Source organism: Pteropus vampyrus, unplaced genomic scaffold (genome assembly GCF_000151845.1).
Source record: "Pteropus vampyrus isolate Shadow unplaced genomic scaffold, Pvam_2.0 Scaffold383, whole genome shotgun sequence".
Lineage (NCBI taxonomy): Eukaryota > Metazoa > Chordata > Mammalia > Chiroptera > Pteropodidae > Pteropus > Pteropus vampyrus.
The window spans coordinates 1,748,043-1,766,985 of record NW_011889164.1 but is presented as its reverse complement, the minus strand read 5'-3'; the positions used below and the strand labels follow the sequence as shown (position 1 = coordinate 1,766,985).

Here is an 18,943-nt window from a genome sequence, read left to right as displayed (position 1 = left end):
AAAAATTAACCAAATGAATGCAAATGGTTATTTATGGTAATAATAACACTAGCCTTGACAAGTTCTCTTAAGTGGAATATATTTTAAAATATTAAAGTTTTATACCAAAATTAACTCAAAATGGATCAAAGACCTAAGTGTAAGACCTGAAACAATAAACTGCATAGAAGAAAACATAGGTATTAAACTCATGGACCTTGGATTTGGAAAGGATTTTATAAATTTGACCTTAAAAGCAAGGGAAGTAAAGGCAAAAATAAATGAATGGGACTATATCAAACTAAAAAGTTTCTGCACAGTAAAAGAAACCATTAACAAAACAAAGAAGCAACCAACCGAATGGGAAAAGATATTTGCAAACAATGTCTTCAAGAAGGAGTTAACATCCAAAATATATAAAGAACTCATACAACCCAACGACACAATCCAGCTAAAAAATGGGCAGAGGATCTGAACAGACACATCTTCCAAGAAGACATGCAAATGGCCAGCAGACATATGAAAAGATGCTAAACTTCAATAGCTATTAGGGAAATGCAAATCAAACCCACAATGAGATAACACCTCACAGTTCTAAGAAGGATTATCATCAACAAGACAAGTAATAACGAGTATTGGAGAGGTTGTGGGGAAAAAGGAACTCTCATACAGTGCTGCTGGGACTGCACATTGGTACAGCTACTATGGAAAACAGTATGGAGGTTTCTCAAAAAATTAAGAATAGAAGTACCATGTGACTAGCAACCTCTCTTCTGAGTATCTACCCCCAAATGTGAAAACATTTATCCATAAAGATATATGCACCCCAATATTCATTGCAGCATTATTCACGGTGACCAAGACATGGAAACAGCCCAAGTGTCCTTTGATAGATGATTGGATAAAGAGAATGTGGTACATATATATAGTAGAATATTACTCATCTGTAAGAAAAAATGAAATACTGTCATTTGTGACAACGTGGATGGATCTTGAGATTATCATGCTAAGTGAAATGTCAGACAGAAAAAATTGAGAACCATGTGATTTCATTCACATGGGATATAAAACTAGAAGCAACAAATGAACAAGACAAACAAACAAAACCTCATAGATGCAGACAACAGTTTATGGTTGGCAGAGGGATAGTGGGAGGGGAGGCTCGTAAGGGTAAAGGGGATCAAATATATGGTGACAGAAGGAGATTTGACTTTGGATGGTGAACACACAATGCGATATACATATGATATGTTATGGAATTGTATACTTGAAACCTATACAATTTTATTGACCAATGTCACCTCAATAAATTTAATAAAGAGGAAAAAAATCAAGGTTTTGATCATTATTTTGTCAATGGCATATATTTCAAGTAAGAAAGAGTAACACGATCAGATGTTCTATAAAGTAAATTTGAGAATTATTTTTACATTTACATTTGAATCAAGGATTGTCACCAATGTGACTGAAAGCCCAGTGTCTAATGGTGTATTATAGAATCTGTTAACCCAAGTGAAGTGCAGTTTTTGAGCTGCTTGGATTAAAGCCTCACTGTTTTCTCAGCGTTTACCTATTTGCACATTAAGGTTACCGTCTTCCTTATGTGTCAAGGAAGGAGACTTAAAGAAAGATTGTAAATAAACTCTATGGCACTTTTTTTCTGCTCCTGAACTTCTTTTCCTCCACCAACCACACATCTTGTTTTATAATATATAAATCCTTGAAATTTACCATGTCACTCAACATTGCAACATTTGCTCTTTAGGCTACCAGTGTTACCACTTACCCTTTCCTTTTTGAGTCGGCTTTCCTAAGTGAGCTGCCTGCAGAAGAATGAGTCAGCCTGGATTGGTACCAGTTAGACGAAGCCATTAATTCTCAGTGCATCCAGTGCTTCCTTAATTTAATAAATATTTATAATGTTTTCCTTACCATTCTGAAAATAAATTGATGGATATTCAGTCTATGTACATATACAAAAATTAAATCATCTAGTATCTGTACTATAATATAAAGCAGAAAAACAAAGTAATTGATATCATATCCATTTAATAATGGGTATGATATCCATTATTAAGTGCTTAGAAATGATTGAACCAGAAGATATAATGAAATATATATTTGTCCTTTTATTTATAATCACCTTCAATACAGCAACTAGATATGGCTTTATTGCCACTAATAGGATTTTCCAAAATGGCAAACACTTAATAAAACTGAAGTCAATGTTTTCTCCCAAATATGTCTGGTGGCTCTATTTTTGGAAAACTTCATATATATTATAGTATTTAATATTTAGTTAAATATTAAAATAATGTATGTAAAATAATCTATATTAATATCTTGAAAAATACTTTGTACTTACATATTTTCTTTTACAACTTATGTTTTTGTACATAGTACACTTCTAGGAAATATGCTGGTATCCCTATCCCCTGAAAGGAAAATATGCTTTTTTAAGGCAGCTAAAATACACATAAAATTAATTATAAGATTTCAAGTGCTAACATTTAATGAAATAATAGTTTAACACAAAATGTTAGGTACTTTAAGTTCCAATCCCTAGAAAAGATTATAAGACTGAGTTGTTTTGGGGAGGGGAGATACGGCATCCATCTGTTACTCAGAGCACAAATATTGCTTGAAGGTGTCAACTGCAGGTTGTCATCACCAACTCAACACCACAAGGAGTCCCCAGATTAGGGTGCATGAAGGGAGAGAGACTTTATTCAGTGCAACCAGCTTTGCTCTGAAACAGCTCGTCTGTGGAACAGCCCAACCGTGGCACAGCACAGCTGTGGAACAGCATGGCTATGAAACAGCTTGGGTGAGACTGCCCCAGTGAAGGAGGTTCCAGTGTCACAGCTCCATGCTGGCATGACACTGCTGCACTGCTCTGGTGTTACAGCTTGGGCTGGGGAAACATAGTCTTCAATGATACCGAAAGTGTCCTCCACCCCAGTAGAGGCGAAGCTGGCTGATATAGACAAGAGTTCCTGTTGCCAGTCCCTGATGGCCTATTCTTATGCAAACAAGGACTCCAAATCCTCCCAGTTTGATTGGTCCAAAAAAAAAAAAAAAATCCCTGTCCTGATTGGTCAAAAGAAGCCAATCTTATTTGTCAGTTAAAATGCAAATGAAGATATAGCTGCACAACTCTGATTGGACAGGGAAAGTCTCAGGCCTTTGGTTGAAATAAGATCCTAGAAACTCTTGTAAGGGTCTCAGAGAGCAGGAACAGTTCGGGAGGCAGGCAGCTCCCTGCAGCTTTTCCCTGAAGCTCAGAGAGAATGAGAGGCCCCTGTTTAGCAATGACTACAAGATTCTGTTTATGCATTTTAGCCCAGTTAGTCACCAGGAGTCCTTTTTAACAGGCATATTCATTCTCTGGGTCATCAAATGGAAAAATGCTTAAGCCAGATTTCACACTTTCCTGAGAAATCCTGGCCCAACTACTGACCTACTATATAAATCACAGGCCTGTCTTCAATATGTACTGACTTGAACTAAGATAAACAAGATTTCTACTATTTGGAAAGAGAAGGGAAGAAGATAAAAGATCTGCTATTATTACTGTCTTCAAATTTTTTATAAAGTAGATGAATAAATCCTTAATAGATAAAAGATACTTTTGCAATGACTTTTATGGTGGCTTAACACTAGCTTTAATTCCTGCTGCTGTTTTTCATGTATAATGTAAGCCTTGTTTGATAATGGAAGCACTTGTTTGCTTCTCCTTTTAATGCAGCTTCTTTTGGTCCCCGAGGAGGTCTCCCTTCAGAACATAAATTGCACATCCTTGTGTGTGGTGTCGAATTGTTTATAAGTACCCTGTGTGGTGTCGAATTGTTTATAAGTACCCTGTTGCTTATAAATTGTTTTTATATTAATTTTATCCTTTTGTGATCTGCCTCTCATTTCTTTCTTTGAGAGCATTAGCAAACTTTTTAGCTTGGTGGAGCACAGAAAGTATTTCTTGCACTGTTACTCTTTAATGACAATTCAGTTCTCCTGGGAAGACAGTCTCTTCTGTTACACATATACTAAACATTTCCCAGTAATTTTTCATGGTGGCAGGCAAGCATGAGAGAAATGGTGCAATTGACTAACAACTGTGATAAATTTTTCCAACCTGATGCCATAAATGTTCACTGTACCTCCTTTAAATCCCTTCATTGTGCTGATGCTACAGGAATGTACTTGGCTAAGAATATTACAGTTTATGTAGAAGATTTTTGGGTTTGGCCTATGTATGGTCATACGAGGTAGACACATTTCAGTGGTAGCAAATGTTGATTGTTGCTATAAGTGTCTGCTAAGAGCCTTAGTTATTATTAAAACTGGGTTATGACTCGAAATGATGCATGAACAGTAATAACATTTGATGATTTTGACATAGTAGCTTGAGAGGGACATTACCTTTCCTCTTTGTTGCCCATGATTGCCACAACTAAAATTTAACTAGGCAATAAATGTATTAAAGGAATAGTCAATTCTTTCAATAAGGATGTAAAACTCCTATCATGCTTTCCTTCACTAAACTTATTTAGGAAGTCGAATGATTCCAGATAGCATCTCATGTATTTGGCTCTGTATTTTTTTGTTTACTCACATATTTGACAATTTTTGCTTACGTATTCAAGATTTTCAGATCCCTTAAGAGCTGTTCATCCCTTAGACATGAACTTTAGATTACTATGTGTATGTGGCCACCACTTTGCAAATTCCCTTCAGCCCTCGACATTTAAAGATATTCAGTTGTTTATTGTACCTGGGGAAAAGAGATCTGTGGGGCTATAGGATGTGTCTGTAGACCATAGAAAGTATATTTCTCGAAAAGCTAGTTTTCAAGATTAAAAGATTATGAGTCAAGAGATACTGTATAGACTACCTGTAAACTCTTGAATGTGTGATGTTCAAAAGAATATTTTAAATTGTCCTTTAAATGATGTAGAAACAGTTCTCCTTGAAATTTCTAAGTCCCCAGTCCAACATAGAAAAGGCTATTTCACTCATACCTAACATACAAATGTTTTTTTTCCAAATAAAGTAAGAGAACCTAAGCATCACATGGATGCTTGTCAAGTCAAAAATGTAAATAAATAATTACAGGCCAATGTGATTAGTGCTAGGATAGAATTCTATAGAAAGAGCAGGATAGTTGCTGAAGAGGTAGCAATTATTTGATCTTGGGAGAGCTGGGATAATTATTATAGTAAGACAGTGTTTGGGGTTGTTCTTAAATGGTAGACAGTAAGTAATATGCTTGAAAGGAGAGATGAGAGGATATTCCTACAAGATAGACTAGTTTGATCAAAGTCACAGATGTGAAAACTATAATGTATTTTGGATGAGGAATTCTGTGGCTGGAATGTAGTACATAGGAGAATTGGAGTTGGGTCACTGGTTAAGACTAACAGGGATGGATATGGTCAGATATCTCTAAAGTTGTGGTGAAACTGGAGAGAAAGAAATCTGTTTCTGAGATTTTTTTTTTTTTTCAGTGCTAAACTCAACAGAAAATTTTGCCTTAGTAGAAATGGGAGGGAGAGTGGTAGGAAGCAGGCTTCCTTCTTGGATGTTTGGACCAGATGATTGTAAGCCAAGATTGGGTATTCAGAAGGATGAACAGATCTGGGGACAAAAGAACATGATCAATGGGCAATATTGATTTTCTTTTCTTTGAAGTTTTTATTTTGAAATAAGTACAGAGTTACAGACATAGCAAAAGTAGTATACAAAGACTTGTGTAGGCTTTACCCCATTTTCTGCAATGATAACATCTTTAAAAACTATAGTATAATGTTAAAACCTGGAAAGTGACATTGATAGGCTCCATAGACCTTTCTGAGGTTTTACCAGATTTCCATGCACTTCTATGTGTGTGTAATTTCATGCAATTTTATTACATAGTGTTAATTTATATAACTGTCATCACAATCAAGATAGAGAATTGTTCCACCTCTGCAAAGATCCCGCATGCTATCCTTTTATTATTATACCATCACTCCTCCCTCTTCCTGTTCCCAATCCCTGGGAGTCACTAATCTGTTTTCCATTTCAGCAGTTTTGTCATTTTGAGAATGCTACATCAATGAAATCATATAGTATGTAACCTTTTGAGATTTTTTTTTTCACTCAGTATAATTCATAGGACGTGGAAATGAAGTATAGAGAGTTGACTCACAGCTTCCTGGCTGGGTAACTTGGAATCAAGATCAGTGAATGTTTGGAGGAAGAAAACAAGAGTGCAGTTTTAGACTTTTTAAAATTCAAAATGCTTCTGAACTATCCAGGTTAAAATGTTGAGGAAGCAATTGCCTGTCTGGATATGAAGGGAAAACATGGGCTAACGCTATTTTTCATATAGTGGTCGGGTAGATGCAGATCTAATAAGGGAGATTGACAAGTGTTGGAAGAGGGGTGGGAGAAAATGCAGGAAAAGCGGCTGAGTAATGTTCCATTGTATGTATATATCACATCCTCTTTATCTAATCATCTTTCAAAGGGCATTTCTGTTGTTTCCACATCTTGGCCACCGTGAATAATGCTACAGTGAACATCGGGGTGCATGTATCTTTTACAGATAAATGTTCTCACATTTTGGGGGGCAGATACCCAGAAGAGATATTGCTAGGTCATATGATGATTCTATTCTTAATTTTTTGAGGAACTTCTATACTATTTTTCATAGCGGCTGTACCAATCTATACACATGCCAGCAGTGTATGAAGGTTCATTTTCTCCCACAACCTCTCCAGAGAAGCAAAGATTTAAAGATTGGGTGCACAGTATTTTCTCTTTGTATCACTTAGAACAGGGGTCCCCAACCCGTAGGCCATGGACCAGTACAGGTCTGTGGCCTGTTAAGAACTGGGCTACACAGCAGGAGAAGAATGGGAGGCGAGCTAGCGAAGCTTCATCTATATTTATTTGCAGCTGCTCCTCAGCGCTAACATCACCGCCTCAGCTCCACCTCATATCATCAGGCATTACATTCTCATAGGAGCACTGATCCCTGGTGCCAAAAAGACTGGGGTCCGCTGTGGTAGAACACTGAGTCCTTGGGAGTGTTACTGTCGTGTTCTCTGTCTCTCTCTCTCTTTCCCTCTCTCTCTCCCTCTCCCTCTCCCTCTCTCCTTCTCCCTCCCTCCTTTCCTCTATTCCTCCTTCCTTCTGTCTCTCACACACACTCACACAGATACACATAAACACACATTTTGTGATCAGTTTAATACAAGGATCGCTGTTAAATAAAATAGTCTTTTCAGCAACAACTTCTAAGACTATTTAGCATTGTGAGTCTTAAAAATGGATGTACTATTCAGCAATTCCTAATGAATCTCAGGAATCTAAGTTAGTATTCTCTGGGACACTATTTGAGAAACATTTGCTAAGCTCCATTGTATGTATGTACCACTAGTCATCTACCAATGGACAGTTAGGATGCTTCCCTATCTTGGCTATTATGAATAATGCTGCAATGAATATAGAGATGCACATATCTTTTTGAATTAGTGTTTTGGATTTCTTCAGATCAATAACCAGAAGTGGAATTGCTAGGTCATAAGTTAGTTCTCTTTTTAATTTTTTAAGCATCCTCCATACTGTTCTCTATACATTTACATTTACTTGACTACACCAGTTTACAGTGCCACCAACAGTTCACAAGGGCTCCTTTTCCACATCCTCTCTGATACTTGTTATTTCTTATCTTTTTTTAATAATAGCCATCTTAACAGATGTGAGGTAGTATCTCTTTATGGTTTTGATTTACATTTACTTGATGATTAGTGATATGAATATCTTTTAATGTCTATTGGCCATCTGTATGTCTTCTTTGGAAAAATGTCTCTTCATTTCCTCTGCCCATTTTCTGATCAGATTGTTTGTTGTTTTTTTTTTGTTGTTGTTATTGACTTGTATGAGTTTTTTTACATATTTTGGATATCAACTGCTTATTGGATATATTATTTCTGAATATATTCTCCCATTCAGTAGGCTGTCTTTCCCATTCAGTAGGTTGTCTTTTCATTGTTTTAATGGTTTCCTTTGCTGTGCAGAAGATTTTTGGTTTTATGAAGTCCCATTTGTTTATATTTGCTTTTATTTCCCTTGCTTCAAGGAGACATATCCAAAAAGATACTACTAAAACTGATATTAGGTACTTACTACCAGTGTTTTCTTCTAAGGGGTTCATGGTTTCAGACATCTAAGACTTTAATCCATTTTGATTTTATTTTTGTAGATGTTATAAGAGAATAGTTCAGTTTCTTTCCTTTTTTTTTTTTTTTTTGGTATATATCTGTCCAATCCTCCCAACATCACTTGTTGAAGAGACCGTCATTTCTCCATTGTATATTCTTGCCTCCTTTATTATAGATTAATTGAACACATAAGCAAGGGTTTATTGCTGGACTCTCTAGTCTGCTCTATTGACTTATGTGTCTCTTTTTGTGTCAATATAATATCATTTCGTTTATTATAGATAACTTTGTAGTGTAGTTTGAAATCAAGGATTGTGATATCTACAACTTTGTTCTTCTTTCTCAAGTTTGCTTTGGCTATTTGTGGTCTTTTGTGATTCCACATATATTTCAGGATTATTTTTCTAGTTTCGAGAAGAATACTGTTGATGTTTAGATAGGGATTGCTTTGAATCTGTAGATAGCTTTGGGTAGTATGGACATTTTAATATTAATCCTTCCAATCAATGAACATGCTGTATCCTTTCATTTATTAGGGTCCTCTTTAATTACTTTCTTCAATGCCTTATAGTTTTATGAATACAGGTCTTTTACTTCCTTGCTTAAATTTATTCCTAGGTATTTTATTCTTTTAATGCAGTTGTAAATGAGATTGCTTTCTTAATTTCTCTTTCTGATAGTTTATTATTGGTGTGAAAAATGCCACCAATTTCTGAATATTAATATTGTATTCTGCTACTTTCCTGAATTCATTTATCAATTCTAATAAATTTTTGGTGGGAGCTTCAGGGTTTTCCCTATGTACTATCATGTCATCTGCAAATAATGACAGTTTTACATCTTCCATTCCTATTTGGATGACTTTTATTTCTTTTTGTCTTGTGATTGTTATGGCTAGGATTTCAATACCGTGTTGACTAAAGCAGGGAAAGTGGACATCTCTGTCTTGTTCTTGATCTAAAAGAAAATGCTTTCAGCTTTTCACTATTGAATATGATGTTAGCTGTGGTTTGTCATATATGGTCTTCATTATTTTGAGATGTATTCATTCCCTCTGTCTCCACTTTAATTAGTTTTTATCTTAAATGATGTTGGATTTTTTCAAATACTTTTCCTGCTCCTATTAATGCAATTATATGATTTTTATACTTCATTTTGTTTAGGTGGTATATCACGTTCATCGTTTTGTCGATATTTAAACAACCTTTTATTCCAGGAATAAATCCAACTTGCTCATGAAGAGTGATCTTTTCAATTTATTACTGAATTTGATTAGTTAATATTTTTTGAGGATTTTTGCATCTGTGTTCATCAGGGATATTGACCTTTAATTTTCTTCTTTTGTAGTGTCCTTATGTGATTTAGATATTAGGGTAATGTCCTCATAAAATGATTTTGGATGTCTTCCCTTTTCTTTAATTTTTTGGAATAGTTAGAGAGTGATAGTTAGAGAATGTTTGGTAAAATTCACCTGTGAAGGCATCTGGCCCAGGACTTTTGTTTGTTGAGAGTTTTTTTCATTATGGATTTGATTTCATTAGTAGTTATTGGTCTGTTCTGACTTTCTGTTTCTTCCTGATTCAGTCTTGGATGATTGTATGTTTTTAGGAATTTATCTATTTCCTCCAGGTTGTCCAATTTGTTGGCATATAATTGTTCATACTGTTTTTTCTTATGACTATTTGTACTTCTGGGATATTGATTGTCATTTTCCTCTTTCATTTTTGAGTTTATTTGGCTCTATCTCTCTCTCTTTTTTTTTTTTTTTTCTTGATGAATCTGGCTGAAGGTTTATTAATTTTGTTTATTTTTTCAAAGAACCAACTCTTGGTTTTCTCTTGTTTTTTTAGATGCTATTTTTTTTTTTTTTTAATTTCTGCTCTGATATTTCTTATTTTCTTCCTTCTACTCACTTTAGGCTTTGTTTGCTGTTCTTGTTCTAGTTTCTTTCAGTGTAAGGTTAGATAGTTCATTTGATATTTTTCTTCTTTCTTGACGTAGGCCTTTATTGCTATGAATTTTCCTCATAAGAAAATACTTCTGCTGTGTTCCATAGATTTGGGATCGTTGTGTTTTCATTTTCATTTATCTCAAGTTAGCTTTTGATTTCTTCCTTGATCTTATTGTTTACCTACTTATTGTTTAGTAGCATACTTTTTAGCTTCATTGTGTTTTTGTGTGTTTCATTTTTTTTTGTTTTCTTAAAATTGATTTCTCGTTTCATACCACTGTGACTGGAAAAGTTGCTTGATGATTTTAATCTTTTCTAAGTTAATGAGACTTGTTTTGGAGCATAACATGTGGCATAACAAGTTCCATGTGCACTTGGAAAAAAGACCTAAAAATATGAAAATAATTAAGAGGTCTTAGACTACTGATAAGGTTTATAGGATCTCTCCACTTCCTACTCCAAAGAATGTCCTCAATTGTAGGCTGCACTAACAGAAGTAGTCTTTCTGGAGTAATAGAATTGAGAATCATACTCAATGGGAGGTTCATTTCACACTTTGGAGAATGGCACTCTATTGTGTGAGCGTCATTTGTAAGTCACCATAAGCATACTCAAAGAGCAACTGTGATTGCGATGGGACTCACATTCACGCCATATAAATTGTAAAAAGCCAGAGTACAGAACACAGCACAGAACAGAGCACAGAAAACAGGAAGAAAAATTTAGGTTTCTCGAACACTTGGAATAAATTTGAAATTGACCCGAGAGAGTACATCTAGGACAAATATCTGAAAGTAGAGGGCACATTTTTACTTGATATAAAGAAGCTTCTTTTGTTTTGTATTTGGACAACCTTCTTTAAAGATGTAATGAGCAGTTTAGGGGAACAATGAATTTCTGTCACTTGAGGCGTTTGGATATGGTGAATGTTGAAGAGAGTTTAATCATCAGCTGGATAGGAAGGTTTTACCAAACATTAATTCCCAAAGTCTGCTCCATGGACGCCCTGGGGTTCCTACACTTTTCTCTAAGAGGGTCTACAAGGTAAAATCTATTTTCATAATAACAGTAAGATGTCATTTGCCTTTTTACAGTGCAAACATTTGTACTGATGGTTAAAAAGCAGTGTTGGTATTACTGTTGGGGCAATCTAAAATCTGTTGTTGCCCCAGTACTACTGAGGGGTACCTCAGACCAGATTTGTGAGATTTAGGAAAAGTAAGATTTATTGAAAGTACATTTCAAGGGAGAAATGGTTACACTAAAGAGCTGTAGTAGCCTGGAAACAAAAGGTATGATTAAAGTACACTCCAAGGGAAGGGCGGGTTACAGTGAAGAGGGCTGTGACAGCATAGAATTCAGGAAGTAAGCCTTATATTGTGGCCATGATGGGTGGTTATAGAGGTTATGCTAGAAGATTGGCATATAGTCATTTTGATGGACATTTGGCCGTTATATAACACTCTGCCTACTGCTCATGTGATTATCCAGAATTCAATCTGTTATCATTAGATTCATGAATTTCCAGGCATAGGCGTGATATAACAATGGTATATTGAGGCTAGGTCACAGGAAGGTTAGTGTAAGACTGACTATACAAGCTCTTTGGCTGGATTAAACTGGCTGGTATTTTATAACTTTTCACTTCTTTGTTTCTCAGGATGCCAGAGTAATTTATAACCTTAAAAATGGGTGTTTCAGGGAAGTCTTTGGAAGGAGCCTTTATTCTTTTGTTCCCCCATTGCTCATGTCTGCCTAACTACCTCACAGTAGGGGAAAATGCTGGTGCCTTAGTATGAATCAAGGCAGTGGCACCATGCTAATTAATCATTTTAGTTCTTCATTGACATGCACTTGCAGGAGAAAAAAAAAAAGCCATCTTCATTTAAGAGGGTCCTTTATGAAGCAGCCGAAATCACTAATTTTATTAAAACTCAACTCCTGAGTACATGTCCTTTTAGTACTTCGTGGGACAAAATGGAAAGTACACGTGAAGTGTTTAGGCTACATAACAAAGTAAAACACTTTGATTAAAAGCACTGTGTGATTGTTTAAGCTATGAATTAGGCCTTTTTTTTTTTCATTGAACACCATTCCTATTCGACTGGCAAACTGTGGTTATTAATACCTTGGTATTTGAGATATATATATATATATATATATATATATATAAAATGAATAAAACAAGCTAGCTACTTCAAGGAAAACAACTCACAGTGTTTGTTGCCAATGATAAAATTCAGGCTCTAAAGCAAAAATTAGAATTTTGGAAATTTTGTAGTTTCACCATGAGCTTGACAACTTCCTGTACTTAAAGCTTTTTCTGATAAGATGAGTAAGGTCTTTTAAAAATCGATTTTATTTTTAACATCATAAAAAGACATATGACAGTATTTGGAAGTTCTGTGTAACTCAACATGAAGAAGAAGAAAGGGCTTTATGGGACATACAGGAGCCATTAGTTCCCTCTACTAGCCACAAAGCAGTGTTGTTTGAAGCCTTTATATAGTATATTTTGGTGTGGACCTCTGTGTCCTTATCTGTATTCTTAACTTTAACATCCTTTTATAATATTACTCTCATTACTCCTTTGCCAGAAAGATGTGTTTGGGCATTATTAAAGGCCATCTTGTTACTTGGCTTTAAGTGATATTATGATATAATATCTCATTGTTATAGGTGGTAACGATAAGTAAATGAGGTGGTGTTTACCAAAATTCATTGGCAAGACCACAGTAGACTAGAGAAAGAAAGAAAGATTACCATGCAACTGAAATTTTAAAAGAAGTTTCTAAATTTGGGGGATATCTTGGAATATTTGCATTAAACCACTTCCTTTACTTCTTAGGATTCTTTTGTTGTTTTGCATTCCAAAAGTAAAATTTATCAAACCCTCAGAAGATCCACTGATCTGTCATCAAATCTTCTCCTATTGAAAAGAAGCTTTCTTTGAGGAACTAGTCTTAGTTAATCCCATCAACTGAAAATCTGCTTTTCAAAACAATCAGTGAATACAAAACAGAACAGAGCTTTGTTTAGAGCAACATATACAGTCTCTAGAAATCTATCAGGTTCTATCTTCTACAGCAGTTCTTGGTTGAACTGCTTTTCTGTTTAAGCAAAATATAATGTTGAAGGGATTTTAAGTTTTGAGGACTAAACTTAAGATATGGTAGTTTATTCACACTTGTTAATGCATTTGGAAAATGTAGTATTTGACCGTTTTGAAATATCTTTGTGAATTCTTAAAAAAGACAAGACTGCAAATAAAAAACATCCAAATGTTTTTTAAAGAGTTAAAGAATAGACTTCTAATTCCCCAAGTGTATAAAGCCTTCTGCCTTATGTTAAACATTCAGAAGATCCTCTTCTATAAAGAAACAAGTTTAGGGCGGCACATTTTTAGCTTAATATTATAAAGAGTTGAAAGAAGACAGGAAGAAAAGAAGCATGGTGACTTTTTTTGCGTCAAACACAAAATTCAACAGAATCAAAACCTTTTATTTGTTCCATGACTTAATAATTCAATTGCATTTTTCTTTCTCTAAGAAAAAATAGCCTTAAATGATGATTGCAAAAGTTAAATAAGTACTTTTTTTTTCCTTTAAAAATCTTATAACAAACCTTAGGATCAAATTACTTCCAAATTTAATTAATTGAATCCTTAAGAAATACCACTTTAAAATGAAATTTCTGCATTCTGGAGAGTATTATAAACAGCCAAAAATCAAGGAGGAAGACTGTATTGTTTTAAAGCATACTTGAATAAATAAATGTTTTGCAGATTACTAATGGTCAATAACATTATTTGGAAGATCTGTAGATGATCTGGTTTGCGTTATACGTATTTACACTTTAAAATGCCTCATGAATTAAGTCAACTTGTACTACAAAGAGATGCTAAAGAATATGAAAATATATAATTTTGCTATATTAATATCATCATTATCTGAGAGATTCAGTTGACCAGATTTTGAAAAACAGCTTGGCTTTTGATTTCCAGAGAGCACAGTCAGACGAACTGGAAAAAATCGAAAAACACGGCCGATCCTCCAAAGACAAGGAAAACGCCAAGTCTCTGGATAAACCTGAACAGTAAGCATACCTTAGGACCCTGTAGTGAGCAGCCAGTCTAGGGGTGGGCTCTTTCCTTTGGACATCGCAGTGTCTTCCGTGCATAATTGTTACAAATTATATGAGGATAAAAACCTATTTATGTGAGTTATATTATTTCTCTTAACTTGGCTTTATGTCCTTAGGTTCCTTTATGAGCTGTCACTAATTCCCAACTTTTCAGAGCGAGTCTTTTGCATATTGTTCCAGTCCACGTTTTCAGAAAGCATTTGCTCGATCCGTCGCAAACTGGAATTGCTACAGAAATTGTGTGAGGTGGGTTCTAGAGTATAGAGAGCTGAAAATTGGATTTTGATATTTAATTGTGATTCAGTCATATTCATATTTCAAAAAAGTTTTGTTTATTTTAATTACCCATACAATTTAAAGGATAGCAGTCCCACAGAAGAGGACATATTGAGCTTCGAGGACAAAACAAATGTTCAGGCAGGCACATGGTCCGCAGGGCGGTCTGATAAACGTTGCCATGTCCAGCGAGTGGTAAATCCTGCCACATCCAGCGCGGCCCTGGAAAATAAACCTGAATGAGAACAGTAGGAGATTGAGAAAAGAAGGAAGACAGAAAGCTGGAATCAAGAGGTCCACTATCCACTGATGATGGAGTAGTGGCCCAGTTTTATTTTTGCAAGCGGCTTTTATACAAGAGCATACAGTTGCTGGCTAAGATAAGATTATCCTCACCCAACCCACACCCTGCTATGATCTTTTGCATTTCCTTTTGCTCCCAGCTATGAGGGTAATCCTTGCCTGGAGCAATACCCCATTGTTCCCCTGATCAGTTCATACTTCCTCATTCTTAGGAGAGTTCATAGAGGCAAGGCAACCCTTGGTTGACCTCACAGATTTCAAAGACCTTGTCAGCTTGCAACCCACTCTCCACAAGATGTGGTCTTCACACATCGACCTCCAGAGACTTGAGACCTTTGTCCCTTCTGCTTCTGCCAAAGTAAAATTTTCACTTTTCACAGCTTTCTTATACATCCAATTTCCAATTGAATGCAATTTGAAGGCATCTTATATACTTTACTTCATATTTGGAAGGATCCTTCCACAAATTGTTAATGATTCCAACTAAATGATTTAGAAACAGCTGTATAGTTTAAGAGAAGATCAGTATTCTTCTGAAAACAAAGAATAAATGTTTGGCAGCAATTACCAACACTGACATTTAAAACAATTTGTCACAAATCAGTAGTAGCACTTTTTCTGGTTGTGGTTAATCATTTTAAAAAGTAGTAAGTTACTAAAGACACATTTTCAGAGGTCATGACATACAAATTCAAGTTAAACTTTGTGTTTTGAAAGAAGCAAATATGAGTTTTTCAGAGATAAATCTAAATTTGGAAATTAATCTTTGTAACTGTGTTTAGGTCTTTCATATATGCCAAAAATTAGGTATAGTTAGGATGATAGCGATGGCAATATTTTGTAGTAGTTGTCATATTGCAGCCTTATTTATTGTCCTTATAATTATATCATAAAAATTGCCTAGATTGTTATCTCTCAGCTTACAGAAATGCGCCTGAATGCTTGCTGGTGCTGCACCTTTGGAGGCATTCCTCTCTAAGTATAACTAATAATGAGCAAAGTGAAAGTTTGCCTATAACCCAGAATTGTTAGTATAATATGAATATCTGCAACTGACTTCAGATCATGTAAACCAAACTTTGCATAAGAGAGAAATTGTTCTTTTTCCTGTTTTACAGACATTAAAAAATGGCCCAGGGGTTATGCAGGTTCTGGGTTTAGTTCTTGCCTTTGGCAACTACATGAATGGTGGAAATAAGACTCGGGGACAGGCAGATGGTTTTGGGTTGGACATTCTTCCAAAGCTGAAAGATGTCAAAAGCAGTGTAAGTATTTTGTGTGAATGAATGTAGGCAAATTGAGTATTAGTCATTTTGTTTAGTAATAAGTTTAACTATGAACCAGTTGTAATGTTTCTTATGTTCCAAAGTCAAAAGTTTCTTCAATTTCTGAATTAGATAAAAGTAATCGGCATCATACATCATATGTACATTGCATTGTGTGTTCACCACCCAAAGTTAAATTGCCTTCTGTCACCATGTATTTGACCCCCTTTACCCTTATCTACCATCCCGCTTCCCTGTGGTAACCACTAAACTTGTCCGGTCCATGAGTCTCTGTTCATCTTGTGCTTCTGTTGCTTTTGGGTAGTTCTTAAATAGTTCTAACAACTGCTTGCTGAATTGAAACAGTTTCACTTTTGCAAATAACATCGAAATATAGATAGCATCGACATATAATGTTTAACTTAAAAGAATGGATCTGAAGTAGATTCTGATAATTGTTATATATGAATAAGGGATTATTTTTGTTTTTTTACATTTGATTGATATGTTTTATTTAATCCTCCAATAAGTTAAATTTCATTAATTTAAATAATTAAGGAATAATGAGATAAATAATGAATCAAGAAGCAGGACTTTTAAAAAAATAATTTCACTTGCATTCTCACAAGAGTGAAGTCTTCCTGATTTGGTTCTTTTTCTATAAAATAAATATAATTATACTCTTTAGTAGTATTTATAGACCTTCATGGACAGAGCTGTTACTCATTTCACTCAGAATTTTCACTCAGCAGCATGCCCATAGGTAGGCATTCAGATACTAACCATTTCATTGATTTATAAGTTAGGAACAAAAAAGGAAGTCAAGCTGCTTAAATCATTTTACAAGAAAATCCTGTTTCTAATAGATATATATTTATTATTATTGTTATTATTGTTATTGCTATATGTTACTATATAATAGATATTTTATTATTATTATTATCATCACTACTTATACTACTACTATTACTATTACTACATATTACTATGAGGAAAGTCTCTGATAGATATGTTACCATAACATGTCAAACTCGATTGTGAAGAGATGTTATTCTTTTTATAAATGGGGAGAAGTTATGATAAGAGTAACATTCAAAGGAACATAGTTAGGACCATAGAGTTACTTTTTAAAATACATATTCGGTGTCCCACATTCAGATTATCTAGTACTAAATTTGAGCAATGTTTAAAAATTAAAATTAATGCCTTCAAGTGTTCCAGAAAGGTGATAGTTGTTTTTTGAAGACTGTTAAATATGAAACAATTTTATATTTTTTTTTACTATAGAACTACATATATTGCACTATTTATAGCTATATGGATATGAATTCTTCAATCTCAGTTGCTGACATAACAATTTATAGTATGTATTTCTATTTTTAAAGCTCCTGATTACTTGAAATACTTAACTTTTTTATTTCCCTAATCTGTATACTAACAGGACAGTCAAACTTTCTGGTCCAGCTGCATAGAAACGCTGGCAACACTTAATTATTTCAGGGAAGATAGTAGTTGTACCTCTTAGTAACAAAGCATAAAAATTAATCAACCTAACTTCCGACTGAGGAAAGTAAAAATGGACTGGTATTTACAGTTGAAACTCTACCATTAAATAGTTGTACCTCCACTTGGAGCTTAGCTGGGATCGCTGGGGGAAAATAAAATCTCTACCACTGAACTTAGATATAGTCACTAAACTAATTTGAAATATAGAATTTCACATTTCTTTCTAAATTTTCTCATCTCTATGTACTGCTTTACCAGAATTTAACACTGTATATGGAGTAATTTAGAAAACATATTTTTACTTACTTTGTTTTTCCTGCCTAGGACAATAGCAGGAGCCTTTTGTCATATATCGTTTCCTATTATCTTCGAAATTTTGATGAGGTAAGACAGTTTTTACATGTAGTCATATTTTGTATTCTTTATTCATAAATGGTTTGGCATTGTTTTTCTTATTTTGCCATCTCTGTTTTTGTATTATTCTTACTTATATTAATGCTGATTTGTTTTAAAAGTATGTGTTTCTTGCTAATTAGGATGCTGGAAAAGAACAGTGTATCTTCCCATTACCAGAACCCCAGGAACTTTTTCAGGCCTCACAGATGAAGTTTGAAGACTTTCAAAAAGATCTCAGAAAACTAAAGAAAGACTTGAAAGGTAACTTATAATCTTAAAGAAATTCATGTTTGTTATTAAAAAGTCAATACAGACTTTTCAATGTTTTTGAAGAAAAAGTCTCTTACAGGATTGTAGAATTAAAAATTATTTGGGTTGGCAAAAGAAAAATATTACCAATAATCTTATTCTTTTATTATTTAAAAAGTTACATTTATTAGAAATTTAGTTATTGAATAGTATTTTGGTTGTTTGAATAACAGTATCTCATCAGGGACAAATTTAATTGTTTTGTTTTTGCTTTAGAGCCAAGAACATCTGTATATTTATCATGTCATTGTTAAAAGACCAATAGTCCCTCTCAACCCTCCCTTGATATACTTGTTCAAAATTTTGTGGCTTTTAAATTCTCCTGGGAACAAAATATCTTCTTTCACATATTTGGTCAAAAAAACACTTGCGTGTATGTTTTATTCTTTATCAAATCATTTTGAAGAGAGTCTCAAATTCTTCAAATTTCTAAATTAAAATGAAAATTTACACAAAGCAAATAGTTAACAATTTTTATTATTTTTGTAGTAAAATTCTTTTTATCTCTTTTTCATGAGGTTTCTTATTGTTGTGGAGTTAACACCTCAGCTATCTGTTTAAGCCTCTTTCTAATTCTGTTAAGCACAGGCAGGGGATGAATAAGCTTG

General features: G+C 34.3%; 1 protein-coding gene across 1 annotated transcript in view; it reads left to right on the top strand.

Moving 5' to 3' along the window:
* Positions 1-18,943, top strand: part of FMN2 (formin 2) — a 402,924-nt gene that overhangs the window by 240,008 nt on the left and 143,973 nt on the right. Inside the window, exons 9-13 of the mRNA XM_011380009.2 lie at positions 14,141-14,232; positions 14,397-14,526; positions 15,978-16,124; positions 17,955-18,014; positions 18,167-18,287. Of these exons, the coding sequence (XP_011378311.1) occupies positions 14,141-14,232; positions 14,397-14,526; positions 15,978-16,124; positions 17,955-18,014; positions 18,167-18,287 (550 nt within the window). The remainder of the gene's footprint in view (positions 1-14,140; positions 14,233-14,396; positions 14,527-15,977; positions 16,125-17,954; positions 18,015-18,166; positions 18,288-18,943) is intronic.